Source organism: Neopelma chrysocephalum, unplaced genomic scaffold (assembly GCF_003984885.1).
Source record: "Neopelma chrysocephalum unplaced genomic scaffold, ASM398488v2 Primary Assembly neopelma1_186345, whole genome shotgun sequence".
Lineage (NCBI taxonomy): Eukaryota > Metazoa > Chordata > Aves > Passeriformes > Pipridae > Neopelma > Neopelma chrysocephalum.
The window spans coordinates 32738-48772 of record NW_020938935.1 but is presented as its reverse complement, the minus strand read 5'-3'; the positions used below and the strand labels follow the sequence as shown (position 1 = coordinate 48772).

At 71.5% G+C, this 16035-nt stretch overlaps 3 protein-coding genes across 3 annotated transcripts; all 3 read right to left on the bottom strand.

Moving 5' to 3' along the window:
- Positions 1-66: 66 nt before the first annotated feature.
- Positions 67-5914, bottom strand: LOC113962936 (signal transducer and activator of transcription 2-like). The gene is made up of 22 exons (XM_027673731.1): positions 5731-5914; positions 5480-5611; positions 5243-5393; positions 5051-5149; positions 4814-4906; positions 4637-4741; positions 4407-4555; positions 4178-4336; positions 3700-3852; positions 3490-3510; positions 3295-3388; positions 3124-3180; positions 2930-3013; positions 2701-2799; positions 2248-2383; positions 2117-2166; positions 1916-2001; positions 1713-1849; positions 1448-1636; positions 1315-1372; positions 432-1174; positions 67-248 (listed from the first exon to the last, which is right to left on the bottom strand). The coding sequence occupies exons 2-22, from the start codon at positions 5608-5610 to the stop codon at positions 115-117; spliced, it is 2928 nt and encodes a 975-aa protein (XP_027529532.1). The 5' UTR covers position 5611; positions 5731-5914; the 3' UTR covers positions 67-114.
- An 804-nt stretch (positions 5915-6718) lies between these two features.
- On the bottom strand, positions 6719-7970 carry LOC113962937 (apolipoprotein F-like). The gene is made up of 3 exons (XM_027673732.1): positions 7862-7970; positions 7363-7786; positions 6719-7284 (listed from the first exon to the last, which is right to left on the bottom strand). Exons 2-3 carry the CDS (start codon positions 7760-7762, stop codon positions 6875-6877), a joined length of 810 nt encoding a protein of 269 aa, XP_027529533.1. The 5' UTR covers positions 7763-7786; positions 7862-7970; the 3' UTR covers positions 6719-6874.
- Positions 7971-8092: 122 nt separating this feature from the next.
- On the bottom strand, positions 8093-15482 carry LOC113962935 (protein timeless homolog). Its single transcript, XM_027673729.1, is given in 31 exon segments — positions 8093-8452; positions 8672-8763; positions 8909-8945; positions 9027-9048; positions 9050-9175; positions 9274-9392; positions 9614-9682; positions 9768-9942; positions 10028-10176; positions 10248-10330; positions 10426-10549; positions 10637-10722; positions 10802-10953; positions 11050-11251; positions 11402-11519; positions 11598-11695; positions 11773-11924; positions 12003-12128; positions 12209-12378; positions 12469-12572; positions 12677-12894; positions 12973-13149; positions 13309-13396; positions 13536-13669; positions 13744-13899; positions 13994-14095; positions 14255-14317; positions 14394-14508; positions 14599-14752; positions 14822-14959; positions 15453-15482. Coding segments are annotated over 30 exon segments (3633 nt in total). The 5' UTR covers positions 14919-14959; positions 15453-15482; the 3' UTR covers positions 8093-8327.
- Between the last annotated feature and the right edge of the window lie 553 nt (positions 15483-16035).

Here is a 16035-nt window from a genome sequence, read left to right as displayed (position 1 = left end):
GTTTCTAATAAAGCTCTGGAGGAGACGAGCGGCTCCCGCCTGCGGCGCAACGGGCAGCACGGGCGGGGAGGGGTGGGAAGGGGTTTATTTACAGGGGAGGGGCCAAGGGGGGAGTCACTGGAAGTCGCTGGGGTCGATGTGGAGCGGGGGGAAGTCGGCGGAGGCGAAGAGGGAGTTGACAGCGGGCAGAGCCGAGTCCTCGGGCTGCGGCAGGAACGGGTCACGGTGGTCCAGGAGCACGGAGGCACCTGGGAGGGGAGGGGGGGACGGGTCAGCACTGAGGGGACACCTCCGGGACCCCCAGGTACAGCCCTCAGAACCCCCGGGATCCCCAGGTGCATCCCTGGGATCCCCAGGTGCATCCCTGAGAATCCCTGGGAACTCCAGACCCCCCTGGGATCCCCGGGTGCCTCCCTCACCCCGGCACTCACCTGCCGGCCCAGGGGCCAGCTGGGGCCTCCCGTCCAAGCTCTCTGCCATGTTTGGCATCAGCTCTGCTGCCTCCAGCGTCTCCAGCGCCCCTGAGCCCGGCTCCAGCGCCTGCAGCAGCTCCTGGATGTCCTGGCTCCTGGGCAGCAGCTCCAGGTCCCTCAGCTCTGGTGGCAGCATCCCCTGGCCCTCAGTGACCTGCAGTGGCTCCACAGCCCCCGGTCTGGGCTGCAGCATCTCCGTGTTCCCAGCTCCCACTTGTTGCAGCATCCCCGTGTCCACAGCCACCGTCCCCTGGTCCCCTGGCAGCACCTGCAGCGTCCCCAAGTCCCCTGGTCCCACCTGCAGCATCCCCACCCCCCCAGGCAGCACCTGTATGGTCCCCACAGCCCTTAGTGCCGCTTGCAGCGTGTCCTGGATGTCGGGGACCACCTGCACCACCACCTCTGAGACCTCTGATCCCACCTGTGGTGGCTGCGGTGGCTCCAGGTGTTGGGACCCTGCCTGCAGCATCCCCGGGCTCGTGGCCACCACCTGCAGCTTCCCTGGGCTCACGGCCACTCCCTGAGGCGTCCCCAGGTTCTCTGGCTTGACCTGTGGTGCCCCTGGGCTCTGGGACTGTGGCAGTGCCAGGCCACCCTCCCACTGTGTGCCCTGCCCTCCTCCGGGCTGCAGCTGCAGCGTCTCCAGGTTTTCGGTGGCAACCACCAGCTCCTCTTCCGTCTGCCACGACTTATTTGCCTGCCTGGAGAGGGAGAGACAGTGGGTCAGGGGCAGGGGCAGAGTCAGGGCATCCCCTTTCCTGCGGGGTCCAAGTCACCAAGTGCAGGACCACGGGGAGATGGGGGACAGGGAAGGGGGACTGAGGCCCCTCCGCTGCCTCACCTGGAGGACACACGGATGAGGCGCCGCCTCAGGTACTTCTCCGGCTCTGTCAGGTTCCCTGGGGGGAGAGAGGAGGGTCAGAGGGGGTGGCAGGAGCTCCCCCTGCCCTGTGCCGTGCCAGGCCGGGCCGTACCCTCCTGCTGCCGGCTGTAGTAGGGCCCGAAGGCCTTGTCTCGGGGGGTGTCGGGGTACAGGAACTGCAGGGGGTTCTCCGGAACGTTCTCCTCCATCATGATGTGGTACCCACGGATGATGTCGGGCAGCGCCAGGGACGCCAGCTCGGCCCCCGTGTACGGATCCACCGAGTCGAAAGTGGGGGGTCCTGCAGGGCCCCCCCGGGGGTCAGTGCCCGGGGGGGGCTGAGGGGCCGGACCCCGGGGCTGGGGGGGTGCACTCACCGCTCTCGGGATGCTCCACCCAGGTGAAGGTGACCCCCCCCAGGACGCTCTCGCTGAACCGGATCAGGAACGTCCCCGTCCTCTTCGACTTGAGCAGTTTCCTCTCTTGTTTCCGGCTCACGAAGCCCAGGATGAGTCTGGGGGAGGCACCGTCAGCCCCCGCAGCCCCCGGGGCCCCCCCCAGCCCCCAGCCCCGCTCCTACCCGTCCTTCCAGAGCGGCTTGAGGTGCTCCTGGAGCAGCCCCAGGATCCCGTCCAGCCAAGCCCAGAAGGAGAAGCCGGCGCCGTCCTGAAGTAGAGGGTGGGTGAGAGGGGCTGGGGGGGTTGGGGGCCACGGGAGGACGGGGGGGATGAGAGGGCAGGGTCATGGGGGGATGGCGACAGGGGCGACGGGCTCTGCTCACCTTGGAGAACTTGGGCCAGGCCACGGTGCTCTCTGGTGATGGCTTCGAGCCTTGGAGGGGAGAGCAGGGTGAGCAGGGGGACGGCACAGCCCCCTCCCCGCCGTGTCCCCCCCCGGGGGTCGGGGCCTTACCAAAGAGCTTCTCGGCCAGCATGAGGAGGTGGTCCCGGCTCAGCCCCCTCTCTGCCACGCTCTCAAACTGCCAGCTCAGCACCTCGGCCAGACGGGGCCACGGGGCCGGGGGCGGTGCCGAGAAAATATTTTGGTCCTGCGGGACAGGGGGTGAGCGGGGACAGGGACACGCGGCAGGAACGGGGATGGGAGAGGGGCCAGGGGATGGGGATGTGTGGCAGGGGATGGGGATGTGCACTGGGGCAAGGGAGGGTGTCCAGGAGCTGGGACAGGGACCAAGGGACAGGTACAGGACAGTGATCAGGGGATGGGGGTGGGACAGGGACCAGGGAGAGGGCACAGGATGGAGATTAGTGAGGAGCAGGGATGGGGACGGGACAAGGACTGGGACAGGAGGTGGCAGGGGTGGGAGCACTGGGGGGGAGCAGTGCAGGGCTGGGGGGTCCTGCTCGCCTTGGGGTCGGAGCTGAGCATGTTGAACCAGAGGATGGAGGCCCAGGCGCTGGAGAACTGGTTGTTGTTGGAGATGATGACGAAGGGCAGCGTGGAGGTCTGCGGGGGGCGTGGGGGGTCAGGCTGGCAACCTCCAGTCCCCCCAGCCTCCCCCAAGCCCCCCAGCCTCCCCAGCCTCTCCCAAGCCCCCCAGCACCCCCCTAGGCCCACCAAGCTCCCCAGCCCTCACCTTCAGCTCCAGCTCCAGCCCGCAGTAGGCGTAGGCCAGCGTGAAGGTGATGAGGTGCAGCTCCTCTGTCACGACCAGGGGACTCTGTAAGGAGGTGGCACCGTGGTCTCCACGTGGCCCCGGCCCCCCCCTGCGCCCCCACAGCCCCCAGCCCCACACCCACCTGTCCCCACAGCCCCCAGCCCCAAACCCACCTCGCCGGCGCCTTTGCTGCCCTTGCCAGACCTGCTGTCCTTCTGCTCCTTCAGCGTCTGTGGGGCAGCACAGAGTCAGCCCGGGGCGGGGGCCAGGGCTAGGCAGGGGGTCCTCGCCCCACTCTCCGCCCCTGGGGGACCTGGGGGTCTGGGGGGGGGGTAAAACCCTACGAGGTACTGGAAGTCGCAGACCAGCCCCTCCTGGGGACTGTCCCCGGCCAGGAGCGTTTTGCTGCTCGACGTCAGGATGTTGAACTTGCGAAACCTGCGGGGCACAGAAGAGGCGGCGGGTGGGGGGTCCCGGACCCCCGGGCAGGGGGGGAGCACAGCCCCATCCGCCACCTCCGGCACTCGCCCGGCTCTCACCCTTTGAGCTTGGGGGGGTCCCTGCAAGAGAGAGCGGGGTGTCAGTTGGGGAGCAGGGTGTCAGCAGGACAGGGGGGTGTCAGTTGGGGAGCAGGGTGTCAGCGGGGCAGCGGGGTGTCAGTGGGGCAGTGGGACCCCCGGGGGCGGGCGGGGGCTTGGGGGGGGCCCTGGAGGGAGAGGGGGGGGGCAGGGGGCTCGGGGGGTCCCGACCTGTCGATGTGGATGGCGCAGCCCATGCGGTGGTTGCGGTCGTGCAGCCTCACGAGCAGACGGGCGCGGGCCGAGAACTTGCTGCCGGTGCGGAGCACGAGCGGGCGCTTGAAGGGGTTGGGGGTGCTGGGCTGCTGCTCCACCACGAAGGCGCTGGGGCAGAGAGGGGGGGTCAGGGCAGCCCCAGTACCGTCCCGGCCCCCCCTGCGCTGCCCCCACCTCTCAGAACCGTGGAATACCCTGAGCTGGCGACAGCCCACAAGGGTCAAAGTCCAGCTCCTGGCCCCGCACAGGACATCCCCAAAATCCCACCGTGCGCTGAGGGAGTTGTCCAAACGCTCCCCAAGCTCTGGCAGCCTCGGTGCCGCGACCGCTGCCCTGGGGAGCCCGTTCAGCGCCCGACCACCCTCTGGGGGAACAACCAGTTCCCAATATCCAACCCTGACACAGCTCCAGCCACTCACATCCCCTCTCCCACCTCTTCAGCAGGTGCGTGAGCTGCTCCTGCAGCCGCTGCTCCAGGAGGGGGGTCTCTGCCACCAGCGGGTCCCTCTCGTAGGTCACCTTCTGCCGCAGGTCGCTGAGCGCCCGGAGCAGCTGCCGCAGCTGGAACAGCCCCTGGCCCAGCCCCGTGAACCTGCGGGTGCCCTGGGGCTCAGCGGGGGCCGGCTGTGCCCCCCCGTGCTCCCCTCTTGCCCCGGCCCTACCAGGTCTCCAGCGGGCGCAGGTTGGTGTCCGCGGGGGCCCCCAGGCACGAGCGCTGCTGCCGCTCCCGCCAGTCCCCCAACTCCTGCTGCAGCAGCTCCCGCAGGGTCTCGCTGCGCCCCAAGAGCTGCTGCATCTGAGCCAGCACCTCCTGGGGGACGGACGTGGGTCTGAGCAGGGGGTGAGGGGCGGCCGTGGCCCCCCCATAAGCCCAGCCCTGCCCCCCCCTCACCCGCCGCTGCTGGTCCAGGTTCTGCAGCTTGGCCTGGAGGGCTTGGAGCTGCCGGGCGTACTGGGGGTCCCTGCTCCTCTCCTGACCTGTGGGCGGGTGGGAGGGCTCGGGGGGGGCTCGGGGGGGGGGGGGGCGGCCCCCGGGGGGGCCCGGGGGTCCGGGGGGGGGGTCTGTTACCTGCAGGGCCGTGTGGAACTCGGCCAAGCGCCACTGGATCTGCTGCTCCCGGCCCCGCTCCGGGGGCGCGGTGGGCGCCGGGGACGATCCCCCCTGAGGAGACACGGGGGGTCAGGGAGCGGCCCCGGGACCCCACGGGGTGAGGGGGGGACACCCCCACCCTACAGAGACACGGGGAGGTCAGGCAGTGGCCCCGGGACCCCACGGAGTGAGGGGGGAGACACCCCCCTGCCCTACCTGCCCCCCCGCCAGCCCCAGGCGCAGGATCCGCTGCTCCTCCTGCAGCAGGTTGGCCACCAGGTTGGCGAATTTCTCCGGATCCTCCTCGAACTTGGCCTGTGGAGGGGCACGGGGGGGGTCAGCGGGGCACAGAGGGCCCCCCCCGGCCCCTCTCCCTCAGCCCCCCCCACCCCCGGCCCCGACACCCACCTGGAGGTCCCGGTGGGCCTTGCGCAGGTTGTGCTTGAGCATGAAATCCTCGTGGCTCGTGCCCAGGCTGCCCATTCGGTCCGAAAGGTGTGCCAGCAAGGAGTGGAAGAGCATCCGGGCGTGGGAGGAGAACGGCTCGGCCGCCTGGCGCCTGCGGGCACGGGGGGCTCAGCGCTGGCACTGCCGGTGCCCCCCCCCCCGGTGCAGCCCCCCCGGCCCGGTGCAGCCCCCCGTTACCAGTTCTGGTCCTCGATCCAGGCGGCCAAGCACTGGCGCACGGCCATGGGCAGCTCCGAGCCCGCGTAGAGCTGGTGCACCTGCTCCAGGTACGTGTTGGCCAAGCCCTGCACCTCCTGCCACTGCGCCATGCTGGGGGGGCACAGGGGGGGTCACGGGGGGCCCCGAGGACCCCCCCGGCCATCGCACGACCGGAGGATGTGGGACCGGTGCCCACGTGCCCCCGCCTGGCACAGCCGCACCCCACGTACCTGCAGACGGGGGTCCCGGGGGTCCCTCAGCTCCAACTCGGCCCCGGGTGATCCCGGGGGTCCTTCTGCTCCGGGCAAGGGTTGAGCCACGGTGGGTTTCCCGCTTGGGGCGGGGGGCACACACCCCACCCCGACCCCACCCCGAGGGCCCCCTGCACCCCCTGTGCAGCCCCCCGGGCTCCTCCCAAGGTCCCCCTGGCCTGGTCCCCCATTGCACCCCCAGGGATCCCGGGAGTGGGTGCCCCTAAACACCCCTCGCCCCAGGGGGACACCCCCAGGGGGACACTCCCAAGGGGCCACCCGACAGTGATCCCTGTGTGCCCCCGCCGGGACCCCCTGTCTGTGCCCCCCTCCCCCGGGAGCCCCCGTCCCCCGGGACCCTTCGGAGCCGCCCCTGTCCCCCGGGACTCCCTCTCACCCAGGACCCACCGGGACCCTCCGTCCCCCACGACACCCCGGGAACGCCAAGACCGGCTCGAGACCTCCCCGGGACCCCCGGGACCCCCCCGGACCCACCGAGACCCCCCCGATCCCGGACCCACCTCGGCCGCCGGCGGGTCAGGAAGGCGCGGAGGCCACGCCCACTCCTCCGTGATTGGCGGAGGGCGGCGGCAAGACCACGCCCCTTCCCCCGACCTGCACTGTGATTGGTGGAGCGCGACACAGAGGCCACGCCCCCTCTAGCGGAGACTCCCAGGGTTGCCCATTTCCCCGAATTGACGTCACGGGGTGGGCGTGGTCAGAGGGGGCGTGGCCAGCGGGGAACGGTCGGGGGATGGAAACGGGAGCGGGGACGGGGAATGGGGACAGAACTGTGGGACAGGGACAGGGAATGGGGACAGGGACAGGCCATGGGGACAGAACTGTGGGACAGGGCATGGGGAGAGAACTGTGGGGACGGGGACAGGCCATGGGGACAGGGAATGGGGACAGGGACAGGCCATGGGGACAGAGCCGCAGGGCCTGGAGCGCTGGGCAGGACAGGGACAGGGACTGGGACAGGGACAGAGCAGCTGCCACCACGTGGCTCAGCAAGGCCACCCCATGAACCAAGGTCCCTGTGCCCCAGCGCAGGGTGACCCCGCATCGATCCCGCAGGGACAGGGACGGGGACACGCCGCCAGCTGCCGCACGTGGCCTTTATTCAGACGATGATGGCGGAGCCGCTGTGGGCCGTGGGCACGGGCGGGGGGTCCCCGGCGGAGGTGAAGTACCCGATGAGCGCCCGAACCCCGGCCTTGAGCCCCGGCTGCAGCCCCATCTGCACCCCCACGGCCACGGGGCCGCCCAGGCTCCCGGTGAGCGCGGCCAGCCCGGCGTAGCCCAGGTCCTCGGTGGCCTCCAGCGCCCGCGCCGAGGCGGCGGCCCCGCAGCCCTGGAAGGCGAAGTAGATGCTGGTGCCCAGGTTGTAGAAGATGCTGACGCCCGGCACCCACTCCAGCACCCGGTGGGCTTCCCGCTCCCCCGGCGGGTTGCAGGCATCCTCGGCTTCGCCCTCATCCTGCCTCCGGCGCCGGGAGAGCCGCTGGCACGGGGGCAGCCGGGCCCCCGCGACCCTCCCCGCCCAGGGTGCCGTGGGCCGGGCGCCGGGGGTCCGGAGCGGGGTGGGATCCACGCAGGCTGAGCCCCCCGGGCGCGCCAGGCTGAGGAGGAGCAGGGACAGGGGCTGGGGGGCCGGGGCTCCCCGCAGCCCCGCCAGCCCCCGCAGCAGCGCCGCGGCCGTGGGGGTGCCCAGCTCCCGCGCCAGCCCCAGCGCCTCGGCCTCGGCCTGGGCCCCGCAGCCGGCCCCGTTCAGCGCCAGCGCCAGCGCGGCGCGGGCCAGGGCGTGGGGCTCGGGGGGCAGCCGGGCAAAGCCGGGCAGGGCGTTGGGGCCCAGGTCGTGGCACGGGACCCCCCGTGCCTGCGGCGGGATGGGACCCGCCAGCTCCGCCAGCAGCGCCCGCAGCAGCGCCCGGTCACTGGCATCCACGTCAGAGAGAGCCACAGCGGGGCCGAGGAGGAGGAGTGGGAGGAAGAGCAGGACCCTGGGCATGGCGGCAGCTCCGGGAATGGCTGCGGAGGCGGGAGAAGGGCAGAGCCCCGTCAGCCCCCCGCGGCCGCAGCCCCCCGTGACCCCCCCAGTGTCCCCAGCTCACCGCTGTCACTGGTCCTTGCCCTGGCCAGGTGCCACCGTCCTTTGCCCCGCGCAGCCCCCGCGGCCCCTTTATAGCCACTGTTATCAGGGGGTTGCGACACGCGGGGTGCGGGGACAGGGACCGGGGACGGGACACTCCCTGTGGCCAGAGCGGCTCGACCCCTGCGGCCAGAGCAGCTTGACCCCCCCCAGCTCCAGCTCCCTCCAGCCCCACACACCAAGGAAGGGCAAGAGTCACGTTTATTTGGGCCCTGTCCGGATTTAAAAGGTTTAAAAGGAAAACAAACCCAAAGAGCTGAGAAAAATGGGAGTTTGGGGCAAAACAGGGAAATGAAGACACCAGGGGAAGGGGATGGGGGGGGCAGCAACTGGCTGCTCGTGCAGCCCTTAAAAACAGGATCAAAACCTGCAGAAACCCCAGAAAACAGCCCAGGGCCTGGGCCTGGCAGACAAGGGAAGCCCCTCAACCCTCCTCCTCCTCCTCGTCCTCCTCCAGGCAGCGGAGGCGCTTCCGCCTCCCCCGGGGCTGGGGGTCCTCGTCCTCCTCATCCTCCTCGGAGCAGGGGGCTGCAGGGGCCAGCCCGGGACCTGTGGGTGGAGGAAGAGGGGAGGGGGCTGAGCCCCCAGCCAGGGGGTGAGGGGAGTGGGGGTTACACCCCTGTCCCTCCACCGCCTCCCCAGCCCCAGGGACGGGGCAAAGGGGCTGGGGACGGGACAACCACGACCCAGCAGTGCCCTGTGCCCAGCTCCTGGTGACACCCAGAGCCCCCTCAGCCCCACAGGAGAGGGCAGAGGGGCTGAACCCACCTGAGCTCCCGCCGTCCTCATCCTCACTGTCGAGCTCCCGGCGCCTCTTGGTGCCCACCGGGCTGGGGACGGGGACAGGGACGGGCTCCTCGCTGCAGCCACGGGGACAGGGGTTGGCACCGCTCAGCCCCACACTGGGACAGCACGGGGGGCCCAAATCCCCTCCCCAGGCAGGGGGAGGACCCCCCAAATCAGGAAGAAGAGACCCCCAGCTCGGGGAAGGGATCCTGATCTCACCTCTCCGAGCCTGATCCCAGCTCTGCCGGCAGCTGCTCTGCTGAGGGGCACAGGGAGAGGGGCTCGGGGCCGTCCCCACGGGTGGTGGGGGTCCCACACCCCCAGCCCGGCCCCTCACCCGGACCTGGGTCCTGGGGGGGGGCACTGGGGTGGCTCTGGCAGGTCCCGGGGGGACCCTGAGGGGTCGGGGCCGTGGTGGGCGACGGAGGCGGACGCGCGTCGGAGCTGCTGCGGGGTCAGGGCGGCTGGGATGCGCCAGAAGGATTCCTGGGAAGAGAGGGGGGGGACGCTGCAGGGCTGTGCCAGGAGCGAGGGGACAGGGCCAGGGGTGGGCACGGGGCCAGGGGTGGGCACGGGGAGCTCACCTGCTCGCTGGCGGGGGGCCGCAGCCCCAGCTGCCTCAGCAGGCTCTGGAAGCGCCGGTTCTCCATGGCGTCCTCGTTCTCCTCCGTCAGCGGCACCAGCGGCACCGGCTGGGACACGCCTGGGCCCAGAGCACCGTCAGTGGGACCCCCCGAGCCCACGGTCCCCCCTGACCCCCACCCCGCTCACCATCCTCCTCCTCGTCCCCCCTGACCCTCCCCACTCACCATCCTCCTCGCAGCACCCCCGACCCCCACCCCACTCACCATCCTCCTCCCTGTCCCCCAATCCCCCCGTCACTCACCGTCCTCCTCCCAGCCCCCCCTGACCCTCCCCACTCACCGTCCTCCTCCCTGTCCCCCGCTGCCCTCCTCAGACAGTTCTCCAGCCACCGCAGGGGCCCGGCCAGGCCTGGGGACAGCAGAAGGTGACAAAGGGTCTGGCCCTGGAGCCAAGCCCAACCTGGGGGGGGGGGGACCAAGAGCCCCTCGCCCACCTTCCTGATGCAGACACCGAGCCAGGCCCTGCCCAGCCCCTTCCTCGGGTGCCCAGTTCTCCTCCATGGGGCCTTCCTCCACTTCATCCTCCTCCTCGTCCTCCTCCTCCTCCTCGCTGTCCTCATCCTCTGCTGAGCTGTCCTGGGCTGGCACAGCCGGGGCACCAGTGGCAGCCTGCAGGGACCAGCCGCGTTCGGGTGCCTGGGGTGGGGCAGCACCCGCTGGGCACAGCCCAGGACCCCCCAGATCCCCCTTTTACCGTCCCGGGGCCGTGGCCGTGGCTCTTCCTGCGGCGTTTCTTGTGCAGCTCCTTGCGCTCCGACACCAGCCCCAGCCCCAGCAGCTTCTCCACCACCCGGGCCCGCGAGCGCCGCGCCGTCAGGTGCTTCAGGATGTTCCCCAGGACGTCTGTGGGGCGGGGGGTCAGCGTGGGGGGCTACAGGGGGGCGACCACCCCCTCCCACCCCGGCCCCGCTCACCGTCCGAGCCCTGGAATTCCTCGAAAAGCCGCGTCAGCTCCTCCTCCTGCTCCTGCGTCCACAGCACGATGCGGGTGCCCTTCCTGGGGGGGGGGGACACGGCTGTGGGTCCCTGCCCCGGGGTGAGGGGGGGTCCCTGCCCCGGCCCGGGGGTCCCCCGTGGGCATCCCTGACCCACCTCTCCCGTGGGAAGTCCCTGGCACTGCTGGCCAGGCCCATCCTCACCAGCTGCTTCACCACCTGCCTGCGGGTCCGCCCGGGGGTCGGGAGATGGGCCAGGATGGCAGCGATGACGTCCTCACCTGCGGGGGCAGGAGGTGCAGGGACAGAGCCCCTCCTGCCCCCCGGGGGTCCCACTGCCCCCCTCCCACCCCCGGGTCCTTTGATACCTTCCATCTCCTTGTACTTCCAGTACAGCTCCCGCAGCTCCTGCTCTTCCTGCGGGGTCCAGGGGGGGACCCGGCTCCTGGGAGCCCTGGGCCGAGGCAGAGGGGGGGTGAGGGGAGAGAAGGGGGGTTCAGGGGGGTTACAGCCCCCTCCCCGACCCCACTCACCCCTCTCCCTCCTGCAGGGAGCCGTAGCCCTTGGTCATCTCACAGGCGGCCGTTGGGTTCTTCCAGAAGAGCAGCTCCACAAAGGCCTTTTTGTTGGTGGCCGCCAGCGCAAAGAACTTGCCCAGGATGAACTTGGCCAAGGCCACCAGCTCCTGGGGGGAGAGCGGGAGGGACAGTGGGACCGGGGGACACAGCAGGGACACAGCAGGGCCGGGGGGGACACGGGGGGCATCGGGGGTCCCGCTGACCTGGTGGGCGCCGGCGGCGGGGTCGCTGAGCAGGCGGTGGAAGAGGGCAAAGAGGGAGAGCTGGAAGAGCAGCGGCTCCATGTGCAGGTCGCGGGCCAGGCGGTGCAGCAGCCGCGCGGCGCAGTGGTTGGTGCGGGGGCTGTTCCGTGGGTACCCCCGGAGCAGCAGCACCAGCGCCCGAACCACGGGGGCACAGGCAAACCTGCCACGGACCCCTGTGAGCGTGGCTGCCCCAGGGAGGGACCCCCCAGCACCACGGGGGCACAGGCAAACCTGCCACGGACCCCTGTGAGCGTGGCCGCCCCAGGGAGGGACCCTCCCTGCGCCCCTGGGGCCGCCCGACCCCTCTCACCGCTTCAGGTAGTCGAGGAAGTTGAATTCCTTCTCTGACACTTGCACCGTCTCCTCCTCCTCTTCTTCGTCCTCCTCTTCCTCGTCCTCCGGCTCCTCGGGCTCGGGGGGTGCGTTCCCTGCGGTGAGACGCGCTGAGGGTCCCCAAAGCTCTCCTCCCTTCTGGCCCAGAGCTCTCCCCCTCCCCGGGGACTCACGGGGCAGGGGAGCGACGAGGATCTCCCGCAGCAGCCGGGTCTCCTCGGGCGGCCCCGCGTCAGCAGCTCCGAACACGTCCCCTTCGGGCCAGACATCCCTGGGGACAGGGAGGGGACAGGCTGGCACCACGTCCCCGCACCCCCGAGGACGAGAGGGGAATGGCGGTGCCGGTACCTGGCGGAGCGGAGCAGCCTCAGGGCCTGGGGCACCTGGGAATGCCGCAGGCAGCCCTGGATCCGCAGCAGAGCCTCCGCCCGCTGCTCCTCCACTGGCGTCTCCGAGGCGGCGTCGAAGGGCACCACGTCCTCGGGCAGGGGCACCTCGCCCTGCGGCGGGGACACCGTCACCCCACGCCCTGCCAGGACCCCCAGAGGCCCCCGCGGGGTCGGACCCTTCCCTGGTACCTCCAGGCAGGCCTGGAGCTGCGGGGCCAATCCTGCCCACAGCTCCTCCAGCTCCTCAGTGCTGGGTGGTGTCGGGCCGAGGGCCGCGGGCGCCCGCGGCTTCTTCTTCCTGCGGATGCGTTTGCTCTGGGGAGGGGGCAAAAACAGGCTCAGGAGGGGCTGCCTGACCCGCCAGGGTCCCCCTGGGTGGGGCAGCCGCGCCCCACCTGCACCACGAGGCTGGCACGGCCGCGGCAGAAGCGCTCCAGCATGCGCAGGAAGAGATGAGCCGTCTCCACCAGGTCCCGCAGGAAGCTGCGCGGCTGCTTCGTCTCGTCGAACTTGCGGAAGAGCGCCAGGAAGAGCTCCCGGTATTCCATCAGGTAGAAGATGTTGCCTGGGGAGGACGGGGCGGGGGGGGGTGGGGGGAGGGGGGGGGGGTCGGACAGCCCCACCCTGGGACGGGCGGAGGGATGGAGGGACTCACTTTTGATGACCTGGCTGCTGTCCCGCACCGCCTGCTCGGGGGACCGGTCCATCTCCTGCACCGTCCGCAGCAGCTCCTGGTACGCCTTCAGGGCCAGGTGCATCCTGGGGACGGCAGCGGGGTGGCCCCAGGTGCCCAGGGAACCCCAGACACTACGGGGGTGGTGTCCCAGATGCCCAGGGGGGGTCCGGGTGCCCAGGGTGCTCACCTGCGGGCCCAGGTGGTTGCCTCCTTCTTGTCCATCAGGGCCATCTCGTAGTACTTGGTGAGGTTCTGCTCGATGAAGTGGAAGGCACGGACACTCACCGTCTCCGACACCAGCTCCGGGCGGAAGCCGCGGCGCCGGTTGAAGGCCATGAAGAAGGCGGTGGCCCACAGGTAATAGGTCTCATCGTGCTGCTGAGCCTTCTCCCTCCCCAGCTGGTCCTGGGGGCGGCGGGGGGGGCGGTCAGAGGGGGTCCCGCAGCCCAGGGAAGGGGGTCCTGGCCCCCCCAGGCCGCTCACCTTGACCAGCAGCATCAGGCGGTTGTAGCAGCCCTCCAGGAAGTCCTGGCAGAAGTGGCGCAGGAAGAGCCGGACGTTGCGGGCCGAGCGTCGGGAGGGCTCGGACTCGGGGGCCGCCTGGCGCCGCCGGGGCACCCGCTGGGGCTCCTTGCCCAGGTCGTGGCTGTAGCTCTTCAGCTGCGGGGGACGAGCTGCCAGACTTGCACCCCGGTGGCATCATCCCTGTGCCCCCCGCCACATCTCCGTCCCCCTCCAACGCCCCTGTCCCTGTGCTCCCCACCGTGTCCCCATCCTGGTGCCCTCTGCCACATCCCAGGCCCCCGTCCCTGCACTCACGTTGTGCAGCCCTTTGTGGAACACGACGTCCCGGTCCCCGATGGACTTCAGGCCCTGCAGGACGTAGGAGCCGCCGAAGCGGGAGTGCCTGGGCAGGGGGACGGGGGCTGAGTGGTGCCGGCCCTGCCACGGGGTCCCAGCCCTGCCACGGGGTCCCAGCCCTGCCACAGGGGTCCCAGCCCCGCCACAGGGGTCCCAGCCCCGCCATAGGGGTCCCCCCTCCTCACCTGGACGGGCGCTGCAGTGCCCGGGCCCTCTTCTCCGCCAGCTCCCGCTGCCGCAGGGTCTCCAGCTCCCGCGTGTCCTCCCCGTGCTCGGCGCCCGCCGGGCCCTGTCCCAGCGCCGCCAACTCCTCCGGGTTCTGCCGGCGGCTCCGTCAGCTTTGGGGGGTCCCCGGGGGGGTTCCCCTGCCCCGCCGCCCCCGCCCCGGCTCACCTGGTCTCGGAACATGAGGGAGATGATCTCCAGGACGTGCAGGGCCCATTGCTGCTCCACCTGGGCGCTGGCCAGGAACTTGAGCAGGTCGTCCATGCCGCTGATGTGCAGCGCCCACAGCACCCGGTCGTGCACGCTGGCGTCCCCGTCCACGCCCTGGGGGGCACGGGGGGTGGGGAGGGGGGGTCTCCACAGAGCCGTGGCGACCCCAAAGTCGCTGGGGAGGTGGGGAAGGGCCCCATCCCGGTACCTGCTCCTCCGTGGGGTCCGGGGGGACGTGCAGCACGTTGCGCACCAGCAGCAGGATCCTCTCGATCAGCAGCGTGTCCTCCTCCTGCCGCTGCTCCCAGTCCTGGGGGGATGGAGCCGTCAGAGCCTCCTGCAGCCCCTCAGGGTCCCCCAGCAGGGACAGACCCCGCAGCCCCCACAGGATCCCACAGCAGGGACAGACCCCGCAGCCCCCACAGGATCCTGAAGCAGGGACAGACCCCGCAGCCCCTCAGGGACTCACCAGCTGCAGGAGGTCGTAGAGCTTCTCGCTGAGCACCACGAAAACCTTCTCACTGGCAAAAGCCTGCAGAGAGAGCCCACGTGAGCGAGGGGCCTGTGGGCAGAGCCATCCCCCAGGGCCCTGCCCCGAGCAGACTCACCTCCTTGTAGGCCTGCAGGTAGGACAGCACCTGGAGAAAGTGGTGCCGGGAGGCTGCATCCGTGGGCACCTTCCCGAAGCAGAGCAGGGCCGGCTGCGTCAGGTTCACCATCAGCCTGAGAGGGGGTGGGGGGCTGTGAGGGACCCCCGCCCTGCAAGGAGCCCCCGCGGGGCCACCCCCCGTCCCCAGAGCTGTCCCCCGGTACCTGACGATGGCATCGAAGAGCACCTTGTCCTGCGGGTACTGCACCAGGATGGGCAGGAGGTCGTTCTGCAGGATCTGGGCCGCCCCCAGCTGCTGCCGCACGTCCCGGGTCTCGTCCTCATGGCGCAGGTACCGGATCAGGTCCTTGACGCTCTCTGGGGGGACACGGGGTCGTGAGTCCCTGCCACCCCCGGCACCCCCCACCCCTCCCGGCGCCCACCTACCCAGGCAGTCGGGCTCGCGGTGGTAGACGTCACCCTCCAGGTAGCCCAGGGCGCTACAGGTGGCCAGGAGCTCGCAGTTCATCATGTACCAGTCCATGCAGCGCGGGGCTGCGCACCGGGACCGGCACCGGGGGCCGCCTGCGGGGCACCGTCAGCGCCGCCGTGTGCGCCCGGTCCGGGCTCCTCCGGGACCTCCCGCCCGTCCCGGGCTCCCGCGATACCGCCCCACCCGTCGGTCCCAGTCCCCCTCCACACCAGAGCACCCCGCTTGTCCCGGTCCACGCCGATTCCGGTGGCGGATTCCCGATCCCGGAGCATCCCCCAGTCCCAGTCCCCTCCAACGCCGGCGAACCTCCCAGTCCCGGTCCCGCCCTATACCGGCCCATCCCACGGCCCCGGTCCGCCCCGATCCCGGAGCACCCCCCGCTCCGGGTCGTCCATGATCCCCACCCCCCGATCCCGGAGCGCCTCCCAGACCCCGGTGCTCCCTTCGATCCCGGAGCGCCCCGCGACCCCGCATTCCCCCGGGCCGGTACGAGTTGACCCCGGTCCACCGCGATCACCCCGCAGCCCCCGGCGCCCCCCGATCCCGGCCTCCCCCGGCCCCGATGCCCCCCCGGTGCCCGCTCACCGCCGCCCCGTCCCCGCCGTTCCCGCGGTCCCGGCGCGGGGGCGGCGTTACACAACCGGCCCAGTTCCCGCGGACCGAGGCCCCGCCCCGCGCGCGCCCTTCAAGGGGCAACGTCACTCCCGCTCCCTGTGGGCCCTCTCACACCCCCCCCAGTGCCCCACCCCGCCGCCCCCCACGGGTGCGAACCAGCGGAGTGATGCCCCGGGGACCCCTCCCCTCGACCCCCGCCCCGCGGCGCTGAGGGGGGGGGGCGCACACAGGGCTCTCTCTGTGGGGACGCGGCGCGATGGAGGCGTTGCCCTTTTAAGAGCGGCGCCGGCTGGGCGTGGCCTCGCCGCGGGCGCGGGAACCGGCGGCTCCTCCCGCCGCCTCCGCGCGGTGCCCGGGGGGGCTCCGGTGCGTGTCCGTCCCCCCCCATCCTCCGCTCCCTCCCGCATCCCGGCGCCGGGCACGGCCGCCAGCGGTTACCAAAATAAAAGAGCAGGTTTAATTCACCGAACACAGAAGTCCCGCCGCGGCGGGGCGGGGCGGCCCCGGCCCGGTTCGGGCGGGCCCCGGGCAGGCCGGTGCCCGGTTGCCCGGC

Bases quoted from the DNA above. Each gene is read 5' to 3' on its own strand.
- LOC113962936 (XM_027673731.1), bottom strand. From the start codon at position 5,610: ATGGCGCAGTGGCAGGAGGTGCAGGGCTTGGCCAACACGTACCTGGAG. The intron at 3,181-3,294 runs GTAGGGTTTTAC...GCTGCCCCACAG, and splicing joins TCTGCGACTTCCAGTACCTC to ACGCTGAAGGAGCAGAAGGA. The intron at 2,800-2,929 runs GTGAGGGCTGGG...CGCCCCCCGCAG, and splicing joins GGCTGGAGCTGGAGCTGAAG to ACCTCCACGCTGCCCTTCGT.
- LOC113962937 (XM_027673732.1), bottom strand. From the start codon at position 7,762: ATGCCCAGGGTCCTGCTCTTCCTCCCACTCCTCCTCCTCGGCCCCGCT. The intron at 7,285-7,362 runs CGGGGGGCTCAG...GGGCGGGGAGGG, and splicing joins CCTCCTCAGCCTGGCGCGCC to TCGCGGGGGCCCGGCTGCCC.